The 16,717-nt window shown below is 30.9% G+C and overlaps 1 protein-coding gene across 1 annotated transcript; it reads left to right on the forward strand.

Moving 5' to 3' along the window:
* Window positions 1-5,453: 5,453 nt before the first annotated feature.
* On the forward strand, window positions 5,454-14,683 carry LOC126771478 (regulator of nonsense transcripts 1). Its single transcript, XM_050491376.1, has 3 exons — window positions 5,454-5,582; window positions 11,735-12,002; window positions 13,763-14,683. Exons 1-3 carry the CDS (start codon window positions 5,568-5,570, stop codon window positions 14,344-14,346), a joined length of 867 nt encoding a protein of 288 aa, XP_050347333.1. The 5' UTR covers window positions 5,454-5,567; the 3' UTR covers window positions 14,347-14,683.
* The last annotated feature ends 2,034 nt before the right edge of the window (window positions 14,684-16,717 follow it).

Consider the following 16,717-nt stretch of genomic DNA (forward strand, 5'->3'; position numbering starts at 1 on the left):
TAAGTAACGGAAATTAATATACTTTTTCTTTTTTAAATTATTTTAAGCCCTGTTTGTGATTAAAATTAGGTAGAATTTAAATATTGACGATTTTTCATCGGTATAATCCATCCACGGCGTGTACTTATTCCTTCTTACTTTTTATTTTGAGATTAAAATTTATCGTAATATATTTTAAAACAATTACAATGTCGTGTTATTATAATATGTGCGTTGGTTATATTTATAACTACTCTCTATAATTAAGCAATATGTCAGAATAGGATTCATGGAGTGTAGAGGCAGGGCGAAGTATCTCATATCGAGCTTTACCCGAAAATGACATCCGAAACACATAAAATATAGAAGTAACCTAAAATTATTAAATAATATTAACATACAATATTGGATTTATAAATTTGATTAACAAAATAATTTGAAAATAACGCCTTTTATAATAGTTCGATGGCGGACTACCGTCCTTTCTCTAATTCCGTTTTACTCTACCTCCACTTTAGTGGGGAACACAATATAGAAAGATAAGTTTTTACCTCTACACTTCATAGTATAGATATCTGAACATAAATTCCTGTTGACATTTATGCGAATGCCAACAAGTCAATACAATAGTTGTCACATTAATGCAACGCAACGTCACAGATAATCAAGAACAATTGAAATTCGAAGGGCTCTAAAAACTATCTCCGCCTAAGCTTCACGGACTGTCACTAACGAATTTCATTGTATATCAATGAAGTATGGAAGTACTGCAAGAGATACCTAATATTTTTGTTTATAAATATACAGTATTAATTAATCAATTTCCATTAAATGCCGTTGGAAATATTCAAATGGTTCGTGATATTGAACGAAATTGAGGAGATTGAGAATGCAATTTCATATAAAAAGTATGATTATAAAAGTAAATATTATTTACATAAATGTAAGTAATGTACAATATAATACGAATAATCTATTGTATACTAATGAAACTAAAAATAAAAATACACAAGGAGGATGTACAGGAAGCGGCCTTATCGCTATGACTACTATTTTAAAACTATATACCTGCAATAACTATTTATTCTTTTTTATGCCTAGGATGAATTAGACAGTTTTTATTCTTAAATTCGCTTTATCAATTTTATTTCTAACATGATGATCGAATCTAGTACACTTTAATTGTCAATTTACAAGATAATTTCAACTTAAAGCTAATACCGGTTCAGAATGTAAATTTGAACCAGAAAAACCGACAAGAGATGCAATAGTTTAAACAACTGGTTTCTAAATGGTCAGTTATGAAACTAATTACGAAGTGCCTTCTTTATGTTCAAAATTTTTACTTAAATAGTAAATGTGAAATAATTATCAATGATTGCTCATTATGACAGTAGATTTAGGACTGCGTCTCTGTTAAAGGAACACTTGCCACTCTATTTTGGTGGCATGGGGAAGTTTTTGAGATTCTGAGACATTGCAAACAGTTGCACACACAAATGTTTTTAGACTTTTTAACTCAATTAACAAAGTAACAATGTCGTGTCGAATTATAATGTGAACGGGGAGTGAATCAGTCTATCTATTAGACAGCATCAAGTGCATAGCTTATAAGGCTGCACATCCTGAGTTGCAAATTCTGCATCGGGGCAGTAAAACGTCATTGAGTTTTTCTAGCATGACATTCACGTCGCAGTTGAAGTTGAAAGTTGGTAGTGTTCCGAGCATCAAAAAGCAAGTTAATCCTGCGCTTGAACTCTCCATTCGTGTCAAATGGCTGACCAATGGGATTATGAGGGTGAGAGAATAGAGAATGCACTTGAACACTATATTATCTACCGTAGTTGGTTATCCACGTTGAGAATGGCCACCGTACACAGACCTGTTAGAAGGACATCATCATTAATTCCGCTGATATTATTCAGGAAACCACTTACCAGCAAATCCATCTGCTCCATCCATGTACTATACAAGAATACGTCATACCTATTATTTGAAAATCGAAACCTAATAATTAATATGAAAATTATATCGGAAAATATTTGTTACAGATGTAAAATGATGATTCCGGTTTAATACATGATTTAAAGTAAGGGTATGTGATAAATATACCTTAAATATAAACTATATAATATAACGTTAAGAAAGCTGAGAGTTTTTTTAACTGAGTAACATGCAAAATAGTAATTGATTGTCGTCTCTGACTTTCTGATTGACACGATAATGGTAAGAAAAAAGAAAGAATCGCTGCAATGGATAATAATGGCAATTGCCTGCATCTATAGCCGATACCTGACTCCATATCGGACAAAAGTAAAAGAGTCTACCGACAACTAAAGGTTTGTTATATAAATGTTATTATTTTCACGTATCTATATATATTTTTTTAATTTAAGTTGGGCAATTAGGCTACCATATGTTTTGTGGTCACTACCACCACCACATTGGCACCGTAAGAAATATTAACCGTCCCTCAAATCGGCACTACGCCACCAAACTTGGGAATTATCTCCTACCCTTCCAACCGGAACACAACAATACTATAATATCCCAGCTTAGCGTTAGAATACGTGAGTACCTACCCAGATGGACTTGCACAGTGCTCTACCACCACGTGTAATGTCATGTACAAACTTTGAAGAAATAATTGGATTGAGATCACTCTTAAGAAAGTGCCTAATAAGTGAGGATCGTGGTTAGTTTCTCTTATCCTATGAGTGAGGGTAAACCTAGGAGATCGGAATTGAGACAAGTTTCCCACCCCTAAATTTTGCAGGACAGAAGGGCTAAGCTATCTCGTGGAATGTGGAATGATCTCCACATACTCCAGTTCCAGTCTGCCGGATAATATGTTATGGTTCCTCTGCCTAGTACTAAAAATACGGCTAGAGTTTAGTTCTCTAAAATAAAACTTTCAAACGTCTAAAAGGATTACTTTCCACTGAATGTACATTCGATTCAACTACAACGAACAACAACAAATTCAACGAAAGCAAATTATCAAATAATATTTTTTTTAACCTTTTAACAAAACTATTCTTTGGTTTACTCATTTCCGGATACAAATACATGTGCATTAACATTTAAATATCAATCTATATTTATCATAAAGTAATATGTTTTTGATATGAACAAAAAAAATTATAAAAAACTTAGTTTTTAACTTTCAACGTTTATCAAAAGTGAGCGATCTCCTGCCCTATTAATACTTGAGACTGGTCGCCCTTGGCCTTGGCGTCTTGATGATTCAGCGCTCTAGGCGCTGCAAGGGCTAAATCTACTACGGATTTACATCGGTATCTGAGATGTGGAGAAATTATTCGGAATGAACTGGAAAAATCAGTTTCTAATAAATTGTTTGTTCTGTGTAAATCGTGAATAATTTGACGAGCCGGTTGGCGTGGTTGGTAGATACTTGCCTTTTCACGCCGAAGGTTGTGGGTTCGATTCCCACCCAGGACAGACATTTGTGTGCATGAACATGTCTGTTTGTCCTGAGTCTGGGTGTAATTATCTATATAAGTATGTATTTACAAAAGAAAATTAGTATATGTAGTATATCAGTTGTCTGGTTTCCATAGCACGAGCTCTGTACAAGCTTAATTTGGGATCAGATGGCCGTGTGTGAAAAATGTCCTAGGATATCATTATTATTATTAATGATTAAGCATATATGGAGACTTCGAGAATTTTCTTTAAATTATTATTAATCCTTTTACGCTATCAGTTACCATAAGAAATTATTAATTGCCTTATAGTAACTAACGCAACGAATTTCTCTTATACGGTTGATTTCGGTTTTTGTATAGTTTGTAGAAGTTTACAATGCGAATATGACCCCGGATGAAAGTCATGATGCCGATGCGTGGTTACATTTTTTACATCCTATCAAGCAACGACCCATCCGCATTGCTACTTTACAATTACGTTAAACTACGCATACATTATAACGAATATGTCTTGTAATGTATATAGGTAGTGATAAGGTATAGCCTTCTTGAATGTTCTATTTGTTAATTCAGATTAGTTCCAAGATCTCAAGTGCCTTGAAATACTATTTTAAAACAATTATATTAGGAAATAATATAATAAAAATCTAAAATAAAAATGTAATTTATTCAGGTAATCTTACGAGCATTTTTGAATCGTAATCGTTGATTCTACCAATGAGATCTAGCAAGGAACTCACTAGTATACTACTCATTTACAACAATCATATTACATAGATGTAACTACGATTGAATTTATTTTTATAATATAGGTGAGCGAACGAGCATATGGGCCACCTGATGGTAAGTGGTCACCAACGCCCATAGACATAGATAAGAAATGTTACATTTTATTTTTTATTTTTACAATTAATAGGCCAGCGTTTGACCGTTGACTTGCCTGATGTTAAGCATCGACACGGTCTAGGATGTAGCACGCTTGCCCATAAGAAACCTGTTTACTCTGGATCTGGATGGTGTCTTCAAACACCAACATTGTACCTATCAGGAAATACGGACTCAGGCAAAGCATTCCATAGTTTCGCAGTGCGAATGATGAATGTGGATTCAAAGCGCTTCGTCCTTCTACATACATAATGTATAACATAGTAAGAAATGTTAACCATCGCTTACATCGCCAATTCGCCACCAACCTCAGGAACTAAAATGTTATGCCCTTGTGCCTGTAATTACACTGGCTCACTCACCTTTCAAAGCGGAACACAACAATACCAAGTATTGCTGTTTTGCGGTAGAATATCTGATGCGTGGGTGCTACCCAGACGATCTTGCACAAAGCCCTACCACCAGTAAAAAAATATGTTATAAATTATTATATAATGCATGAAAATTGATTTTCAAAAGACAACAAGAACATAGTATTTTTTAAGTATAAAGTGATATCAATCGAAATCAAAAACAAATATAAAGTCCTGTAGAGTTCTAATAGATTTTTAGAAGCCCTTTTGCATCCTCATTTCACAATTTCATTTCACAATTAATATTAATCTACCACCGGTCCGGAATGTGGATTGTACCGAGAAAAAGCATCAAGAATCTTAGTCATCACTCTTTTTAACAATCTAAAATAAACATTTAAATATTCATATTATATTTACTGTATGAACATCAACGAATATGAACTCCAAGCTTTTATATCATTTACATAATCCTGTATAGTTTAATAAGCTATGGGTTTTAAATTCAGTTATTGATAAATGTAAAATGTTCTCCGGAATTTATTGTAGAATTGAAAAGTCTGCTCCAGGCATCCTTCGTGAGGAATTCATTTTAAATGATAATGAAATACTACCTTATTATTATTAATTTATCGACTTCAATTAACCCCATTAATGTCACCATATTAAATATCGTCATAAATAGCTACGATAGATAATTTGAAACCCGCAAAGACAATGAGGGTTCTATTACTAAACCACAAGGGCTCCGCTGGCCGCATGACAATATTTAGCGGCTGTTGTAACCAAACGACATTATAAATACAAGTGCCGGCCGAGAGGCTCACAAGTGTGTGAGACGCCATAGCCAGTGCAAAACGCGCGAAAGTTTCACGTTTGCATTCGGAAAATTTGAGTTACAATGTTTGTTTTGAAGGTTAGTATTCTTTGATTTATTTATTTATTATAATATTTAGTTAGTTAATTTTTGTTTTTTTTTTTAAATAGTGAATATTATTTCTGATTTATTTTTATTTATGATTTAATTTTATTTTATTTTATGATAATTAACAACGAAATATAAATATGCACATAGCTTAAAAGATAACGAAGAAAAAACTATTGACAATTAGAACACTATATATATACATACAATTCTTACACATTGACATAAAACCGATTGTTAAATTAAGTAAATATATATTGCTTAATCATTCTGGTGTATACTATAGTTAATTATATTTTCATCATACAATTTATTGCCCAAACGTTGTTTAGGTATGTAATATTGAGAAATATTCTTTGAATGTAAATAATTTTCAAATTAACGTATTTATTTCCATCAAACCTTATATAAAGCCACCTACATAGTTATTTAATAAGAAATCCAATAAAAACTCCTTTAAAGACATATCTAGTTACTAGAAAAAAGTTTATATTGCTTAAATTAAAGCAATGCGTCACATATTATTGGTATCATTTATGACAGTTGGTATTTAGATTAAAGCAAAAAAAAAATTGTCCAAACCAGTTTAAACTTATATTGTGATACCTTTTTCATGACGCTGCAACTTTACAATATTGCATAAATGAGATTCGTGTTTGTCTTTTTTACTTTTGTTTTGTAAACAATATATTGATTGAATATCAAGTACTTATTAAATCTTCAGTTCAGTTATTTTTGCATACTTTTATGTAAAATTAAAAAAAATATATTAAATTTAATGAACGCCCAGAACATAACTTGTACATTAGTATTAATACAGAGTGTGGTGGTAATATTATACAAAGCTATCAGAACAAGGATAGTTGCAAAGGAATGCTGCAAGGCATAAGTGCGCGGGCGCAGCTTTACGTAACAAACTAAAGTAACAACTGGATCTAATAGTTAGGAAAATCGTTATTGACTGTAATTTATAGGATTTCTGTACGATCGGCCATTTTAAGTGGTGTTGTTATTAGGTGAAATGTTGTGTAGTATATAATGTTATGAAGCTTGTGATTAGTACCGACCTAGCAGGTAGTAGGTAGTCGTTGCACCGACTATGTATAATATAATATAAAGTATAATAGGTATATTTCCTTAAAAACTTATTTTTTGTTGTTTATCGAATCTTATGGTCTGCACAAGTTTATTTCCTTTTCTTATACATCTATATTATATAATAATATGAAATGTATTTTTTCTTATATATTTCATAATTAACTTCTTAGATTAAAATTATTATTGCTGTTAAAAAAGCTGCAGAACATACATTAAAATAAATTTCATTATTTTAATGATTTAATTGTGAATGAATTTTGTAAAAAATATATTTAGTCTTGTTTTAAATATCTCATATGACAGGCGTTTATAAAAACACAAATATTTAGTATAAATGTAACGTAAATGTAAAACATAAATTGAAAACAATTATATATAATTTTATGAATTAATTTACGTTAACTATTAAGTTTTGAATTTAGAATCTAGTAAGGACCGACAAGAAACTAAAATGTATACTTTTTATAGTACTTATAATACATAAAATCATTATATATGATTATCTACTCTATATAATAATATTATATATATTACCTGAATAATAATTAATATTTAAAAAAAACGTAGTACTTTTAATTATGGCTCGACGTAGCGCTTCGTGTAGCAAGGTCGTTACGAAGATGCGTAGACTCATCTTCAATTATGTGTAGCACATCTCATAACCTATTCTAATTTATACTTGTCTACGAAGCACTGGTATGCGGTATGTTTTAACTTATTCGCATATAACTTTTATGTGCACAAATATAATTAAAGCTAGGGTTTTTTTGCAAGCCCGTCTGGGTAGGTACGAGCCACATCACATATTCTACCGCAAAGCAGCAATACTTAGTATTGTTGTGTTCCGGTTTGACGGGTGAGTGAGCCAGTGTAACCACGGAAACTAGGGACATAGCATTTTAATTTCTAAGGTTACTGATGCATTGCCGGTGTAAGGGGTGGTTCAAATTTCTTACAATGCCAATGCCAGTGGTTAAGCCAAAGCTCATAAGTTATAAACACCGATTACATATAAACGTCTTTTTTTGTAACCAATAAAAATACTAATTAATATTTTGTTTTTATTAATTTTAAGTTTGTTTCGCCATAAACTTTCGCGTTCGTTCAGTTTCCTTATGTAATGTTTAATTCCTATTCAAAAAACTGTTTATCCCTGATTTTTTTCTCGAGTATTTTGTGTATGGAACAAAAAACTACTGTCCTCTTTTATATAAATTATCATTACTCTAATGCACAAAGTAACTGTTTGTAGCGTTTCCCTTTGCGTTAAATATATTTTTCAAGTAAATCCCTTTATGCATATGCCCATATAAATAGGATACCTAGACTCCAGGCTTCCTTTATGTCACATCAATAATCTAATTACGCTAATCGTTATTCAATGGTTTCTTAATGACGAGGTAACAAACAAACAGAGCTTCATTCGCATTAAAAAATTTAGTCTGATTAAGAAGATTTTCCTTATTATTTCATTGATACTTGTAGCGTTGCCAAAACATGACTAAGCGACCTTGAGACGGCGAATTTCTTCAAACGGTAATGTTACGTGAAACAATTAAATGTAACTAGGCCACACGCCCGGCGTTGCTTAAACCGATATGGTCGAGAATACTAATAGACTATACGGAATAACAATTAACTTACCGGACTGCAAAAGAGAAAATACGACTATATTATATCTTATAAAAGATAAAATAAGAACTTAAATTAATTGTTTTGATTAATTTCAAAACGAATGTGATAGACAGTGCATACTATTTTAACAAACTATATTATACATACTATATTAACTTACTATCCTAACTTCTTTGCCTGGACCAGCCTAAGTATCTAAGTTTTCATATCTCTTGCGTCCTTTACACTGGCTCATTTAAACTCCACCTCAGATGCAGTACGTGACCTACTCTTTGGTAGGTGATGGTATATTTTTGACAATCAATAAAATATTTATTAACTAATTCGAGTAATGAAACCCTTAATTATTTTATTCGAATATTTCAACGCTATGATTAGTGGTAGAATAATATAAGTATGTAAGGAATTTCCCGCGTATGAACAATGTGACGTGTTGGTGTTTTTTTTTATTAACGTCACATTCGACCTTTTTGGATGTGTCATGAACAAATGTATGGACAAAATCCAGATCTACGTCAAATGACTTCATTTAATGATTCTCCTTTGTTGGAAGTTGTTGTTTTAAATAAGGATTATAAATTTCTATAAATGTCTTTATTTAATAAAGTAATAATATATGTCTATATTTCTTATAAATAAGAACAAAACAATTAAAAAAAGATACTAAATAAAAATAAGCTTAATGTTTTACAAATATAAATAAGTATATATATTAACAGTAAAAAAACGTTTTTTTATGAATAGCGACTAAAAGGTTTTATTAAATCTATATTTTATGTCTGTACGAATATCTCTCAAAACACACAAACACACTGTACCGATTTTGATAAAACTTGTTATTAAAATAATCACTAAAATTAATTAAAAATATATCGAATTAAATAGAATATTTATATAAAACAGTTTGAGGGGAATTCAATCCAACTAACAACAAAAACATTTCAAATAAACACACGAGCAAAGTAGGCATAGCTCTTATTAGGATAAAGGCATAAAAAACAAGAAACGTCTATGTGACGCTATGTAGACCTACATATATTTAATATTTAATTATTATTTACGTCGCATTCCAGAGGCTTCGACTGAGTAATAAGCTTTCGATATCACAGCGATGAATACAAGCAAGGCCGACCTATTGCGAAGGTTTCATAAGTTTGTTTATGTATTCAAATACGAATTCTATCATATTAAATGTATTCGATATTTGGATCATAAATGTGACATTGGAAATGAATTGCTGTAATACGTAATTTTTGGACTAAAGCAGTCCACTGTTGGGCGTAGTCCCTTTAAAGCCATGCTGAATTCATGATAATTAACAGCTTTCTTGATCCAGTGGCTTGTTTTAAAGGTGCAGGTTCTGGGTTTTAAATCCTGTTTCGGACCAAAATAGCGTTACTATTTAATGATTATATACTATATACTATTGTATATTATATACTATTGAATGATTTATAAGGTTTACATACGTAATTATAGATTTCATTTCAGAAACGGTTACAATATTATTCAAATTAATAAAATAAACAGAATTGTAATGTATTGATGTCATACTTATAAAATTATTTGAATATTACTTTAGTATTAATAATATTTCTGCATATTATATGTATATATATATATATATATATATATATATATATATATATATATATATAACACGATTTAAGTAATTGAAAGATTATCTCAATGTTAACTAATTAAGACATTCCAAATTCATTAACTCACTTAGTTAAATTTTCGTTAAATGTTTCCGTAATTATAACATTATATACAAAAATATACTAGAATCTAAAATATACATATGTGTATCACGCGTCATCAAAATTCATAACTGACTATAATATTTTTCTTAGTGTTGTAAGTTGTCACATAAATCATTATTCAGTTTTGATTCGGTTTCGGTTGACAGTTGAATCGGGGAATCCCGTAATAAGGCACTAATTACCTTCCCTTCGAGTACGAGAGTTGTAAAAATTACAAGGTTCTTGAAGAAATACTTCGTTTATTTCATCAAAATGAATAACATAATTCTTACATTCAATTGCACTTAAATATATAACTTGTTAACTAGACTTATAGTGTATGTACGTACGACTTTATTATTCGAATTAAACAATGACTTCAATTGCTACCACAGATAATATTTATTTCAATAAATTTAGTTTATAACAACTTGTCTTTTGATTTCAATATTAGAAGTTGATAAATTAAACCTATCCAATACGACAATTCAATGTTGTTGAAGTAAGCTAAGCATTTTAATTATTTATTCGATATACCTTTGACATGGACCAAATTATAAAAAAAAAATATTTTTTTTTTAAATATTGAAATAAATTTCTTAATCAAATTATCAATTGATATTTATATATAAATTATTTATCTATTTACAGAAATAAATAATTTATATGTTGGATATTGATATATAGGAATGAATATTAAAATCAACGTGATTCTGATAAAATATCAGTATAAATCCATTCTAAAAATATTTTAATAATCAGAAGTGTGTAAGCCATATTAAAATATTTGTTGGTTGATTTACAAATCATGTTGCTTACGAGGTTTTCCTTCAAGGCCAATTACTAGATGGATTGTAAACACAAGTACATGAAAAGTCAGTATTGCACAGATTTGATCTTAGGCCAAGATCTACGTATTAAGTCTATCTATGGTTTAACAGCAATACTTAAATATAGATATTTAGTACATATTTGAAGCACTAATAAATATTTTTTATCGTACTTAACACGTGGTTAAGCCCGCAGACTATTAACTGCCTACTAATATTAAAAATAATTCCGTATTTAACAAGGTCAGAGGACATTCACTTATTCTTTGTTGCTAATAAAACCAACGCCTTTGGTTCGGAAACTGTTCTAGACTTATTTTCCGTTTTAACTGCTTATACCGAAACATTGAATCATATTTTCGAATGAAGTAATTTTAAAGTCACGAAATTCTCACACTAAAGTGAAATTACTTAATTCCGTGATAAAAAATTAAGCTACAATTTTTAATATATCTTGAAAATATTAAAAAATTTTTTTTTCTGTTTAGTCAACTGAAGAAAATTTGATTGATACAAAATTAGTCTATACATATATAAAAAGTACCATCGCATTAAATAGCCTAATAATTGTGAAAGCATAATAGATATAGACTATATAACATCACGTTATAGCCCATGGGGGCGGAGCAGTGACGTTGCACCGTATTTAGATTCATTATAAATATATATCTGGGTGTTGTTCGTTCGTGCATCGTACTCTATAGTTTTGTATGTCATCTGTCAGTCTGCCTTAGGCGGTTAAAATGTTAATACAAGGTATTATACCTATCAATACAATGGTACCAATTGTAAAATGTTTTTGTTATAAAAATAACATTTTGTTTTGACTTTCCAGGGAATAATACTTTCCGCGGTGTGCGCGTTAGCATACTCGCAAAACTACGGCCCGACGACGACACCGGTGCCGATATTGAAGCAGATAAACAAACAAAACGATGACGGCTCATACAGCTACGGTTATGAAGCCGCGGATGGTTCTTTCAAGATTGAAACTAAGTATCCGAGTGGTGACGTAGCCGGAAAATACGGATACGTTGACGAGAGCGGGAAAGTTCGCGAAGTGTCATACGGTGCGAGTAGCCAAAGGGGATTCGAGCCAGAAGGTTTGTTTAATATTTCGTACTACAAATGTAGGAATAACGATCATTGATCTGTTTTATTAGTGACTTGCAATTGTAATAATGAAGTAAATTTAAGGCATATAAGGCCTAGAGCTTCACCGCGCTGCTTCAAAGTAAAAAAAATAAAAATAAGAACAGATATTAGGCGAACTTCAACCACACCAGGTATAAATATATTACCAAAGCGTTTACAATTTACTAATTACACAAGTAATTAATCAGTGACATTGGAACTAAGTATACAAAACTACCGAAGTGGGTTAAGAACTACTAAAGTTATATTACGACACCCATTACGTTACCTACACTAATTTACTTGAGAAAGAAATGAATGCGCGCAAATCAATCTAATTAAATGTTGTTGTAAAGGAAGTATTAGTAATTAAAATGATTAGAAACCTTTGCGAAACATATAACTTTGTAGATTAGTTTGATATTGATATTTGTTAATAATTGCAAATATTTGCCAATGTTACAAAATAGTCTATATAGAGTTATATATATGCGTGTCTCTGTGATCTTCGCATAGCTTAAAAGAGAGACTTGCATTGAGACTTGAATTCTTCTTGAATACAAATATTGTATTACTTTTAGTTTTTTATAAAATTAAATAACAAACATTTTACTGGTGGTATGGCTTTGTGCAAGCTCGTCTGGGTAGGTACCACCCACTCATCAGATATTCTACCGCAAAACAGCAGTACTTGATATTGTTGTGTTCCGGTTTGAAGGGTGAGTGAGACAGTGTAATTACAAGCACGAGAGACATAACATCTTAGTTCCCAAGGCTGGTTTTGTATTGGCGATGTAAGCGATGGTTAACATTTCTTACAATGCCAATGTCTATGGGCGTTGGTGACCACTTACCATCAGGTGGCCCATATGCTCGTCCGCCTATCTATACTATAAAAAAAATGAATACATAGTTACTACAGTTTACAATTGTAATATTTCCGGCATTATTCGAATGAGACAACTCTTAGTTCCATGGTTTGTTTATTAGTCCCATGTAATACACAATTTTACATATTCAACATATAAATAAACAAAAACTATCTGCATACTTGCCTTGAGTAATTTATTAAATTTTCTAAGCAAGAGTTTGTCAAATTTATCATCGTTTTGGTGCGCTACGCAATTTCTATTCTGGTTACCCATGGATGGTAACCTTCACGGCCTGGTTGCTTATTAGGTAGTTGACCGAGAGTTTAGAATTAGGCGTGAAACAGTTTACATAACTATAATCGTTCACTGTCAATTAAATTAAGAACGTTAATATATTTGAAACTAAACAAGTTACGGTCGAAATGTATTCGTACTTATAATAAAATAATATACTATTTAATTACATAAACAGTGCAATTTTTAACGAATTTATAATTTTATTATAATTATTTTATTTAAGCTAGAAGTGTATTCAATCCCGTGCCTCGGAAAGCACGTAAAGACGTTGGTCCAGCGCCTGAACTCTTTCCGGTCGTGTCGGATCGCCGTCCCATCGGATTATGAGAGTTAAGGAATAGAGAGTGCACCTGTGTTTGCGCACACACTTGTGCACTATAATATATTCTGCGTAGTTGGCTAATCTCTCTTGAGATCGGCCGCCGTGTTTAAATTATGCCAACTGGCTGTAATCACGCAGGGTTTATTAGCCTGGCGGTTACATCGTTTCTCTTATGTGTACAGAAATTTGTTTAATCCTAGATTTTATTTATAATCTGTAATATCCTGTAATGTTACAGGCACTGGAATTATGGTACCACCGCCTACATTACACGACCCATCATCAAACGCCTTGACCGATGGCCAAGAAGACGACGGCCAATACCGAGAGGACCCAAGGATCTACGAGGACCCAAAATACAATGGCCGAGCCCAAGCGAGACCCAGTTCATTGAGACAGTACAAGCAACCCGTCCAACCTCAAACTAACTTCCAATCGAGTTTCCAGTCCCAACCCCAGCCCACGTACCAACAACAACAGTACCAACCGCAGCAATACCAACAACCACAACCCCAGTACCAGCAACCACAGTACCAACAACAACAATACCAACAACAACAATACCAACCTCAGCCTTCTTACTCGCAACAGTCGAGTCTCTTCAGTCAGTCTCCTCAACAGTTTCCCCAAGAGAGACCTCAGAGCCAGGTGTACCACCAGCAGCCCCAGTTCTCCTACCAAGCGTACACCCCCCAACCTTACCAGAACCAGAACTACCAATCTCAGAATTACCAAAGCCAAAGTTACAATCCCTTTAACGGTCACCCAGCACAAAACTTTGACCCCAACACAGGATCATACTCTATCAACTTCACTGGTTAACCAAGAGCATATATTATGGTGTTCTTGGGATATTTAGAAATGTTAAGATTTTTTATTTTAAATTACTATAAATTGATTAAAATTTAGATTTCGAAAGGTATTTATGTTTTTCGAACAAGAATAGAAAGTATATTAGAAGTATATTATATATCTTTATATTTATGTAATATATTTATATATATAAACAATAATAATATATAACAATAACCTCATTGTACAATATTTATTTATAAATATATTGAATTCCAAATTAAAATAAATTTATATAAATTAAATTATTTAATATAAACATTAATTTATTATTTTTAATTGTGATTGACTTTATTTACTGTCATAAGATTGAAATGATCTTGAACCACTTCTATGATACTTTCTGTTCTAAAGAATTACTCATATCTTACAATTTATATAAGTAGGTACGTTATCCCTCCGCGATTTGCAGATATTTTATACAGGATAATTTGTACAACAACGCATTTTAAAACTACCCTCAAAATTATTAGTAAAGTTTTTTTTTACATTATCGTCCAATAACATTTGATCTTTAGACACATAAACACACATATACACAGATAAACATACAGTATCAGCCTGCGAATGTCCCATTTCTGGGCTAAGGCCTCCTCTCCTTTTTTGAGGAGAACGTTTGGAGCTTATTCCACCACGCTGCTCCAATGCGGGTTGGTACACATATGCATTATGAAATGAGTACCTCTTTCATTTAAACATGTAATAAAAAACATGCAACTATATATTTATTCATACTTCGGAAAGGAATTCTTATCTCTTTCTTATGTACGAACAAATTATATGAAAATAAATATAATCAATGGATTTTAAATAACAAATCTGTGTCTTTAGGTTAAATGCTATTTTTCAAACTTAGTGCTAGTCAATATTTCGAAAGTAAATATTTCGGTATATAAAGCTTTACATAAATTATTTTTATGAAATATGTTTTCATATTGATGTAATAATATGACCAGTGGAAATTAATTATTATATATGTACGTACGTACTTATTATTTTTTAAAGTATTTTATAAATATACATGTATTTATTTATTATTACATATTTTATATTTTATTTAATGTATGTAATTTTATATAATTTATAATATATATATATATATATTTATATATATATAAATTAAAATTACTTATCTACTATTACTATAATTATCGTTATAATATGTTATATTTAGTATATTTATACTCGTATATATTATATCTTACAAAGAACATAAATTATAATATGTATTTATATTTTTTCATATAATAACCTAAAATCAAATATTATATATTATTAATAATCACAAGGTACATACTCTATATAAAATGATTCTATATGTGTAATATACTTATTATTATTTAGATACGATATTACTTTTGCTGTTACATATGTACAATTATGTAAAATAATATATTTTTTGTAAATATGTTATTATTATATTATTATTATGTATTAACTGTATTTGTGTATATTTGTTATATCAATAATTCAACGTATAGTGTGAGTTGCGCGCGCGTGTTTCAAAATGGCTGACGCGTATTGTGAACGAAGTTCTACGTGTCCGGGGTGTAAATAGTTTCAATAAATACTTACATAAGCATCGTTATTGTTTTCTTTCCCGATAAAGTAGAAAGTTAACATTCGCCCCTAAATAATTCATTGTTATATGATTAACATTACAAAATATCTGCACAAAATTCATGTAGGGGGAGGATGGTATGTGTGTGTGCAGTGTCGACAATGTGCTTGTTAAAGTTTCACGAATATCGGTTTAGTAGCCAAGACGTAAAGCGTAACAAACAAACACAGTTTCGCATTTATAATATTAGTTAGGAAATAATAACAAATGTTTTTTTTTTTTTGTTCTTTTATTATTTTTTTGTCTTACACAGTAAGAATGTAGATGGAAATAGCCAAACAGCTTATAAGGTAAAGCTGCTAGATACAAAAAAAAACTATGAATGATATAAACACGAAAGTTTGTGAGAATAAATGAATCTTTGTTACTCTTTCGTGAAAAAAACTTTTGAACGGATTTGATATGAAATTTGTATAACTTAATAAACACCTGCCCATCACATACGGACGGAAACATAGCCGTGGACGGAAACTAGAATAATCTAAAGAAATAATCATAAATTATGACATCATAAGGCCCTTTTTGTTTTAAAAGACTTTATGTGTAAATATGTCTTTACTTTTTTTTTATAATGCAGTCTAGAGGCCATCGTTTGGTTCCCAAGATAAGTCGTAAGTTTTATATAATAGTATCATTTAACACACAAGTATCTCTTAATAATTGTAATAAATTATTATAATGTAATTAAGGAACATATTCTGGTAATATAGGAATTTTGAA

The sequence above is a fragment of the Nymphalis io genome, chromosome 10, assembly GCF_905147045.1.
Source record: "Nymphalis io chromosome 10, ilAglIoxx1.1, whole genome shotgun sequence".
Taxonomy (NCBI): Eukaryota; Metazoa; Arthropoda; class Insecta; order Lepidoptera; family Nymphalidae; genus Nymphalis; species Nymphalis io.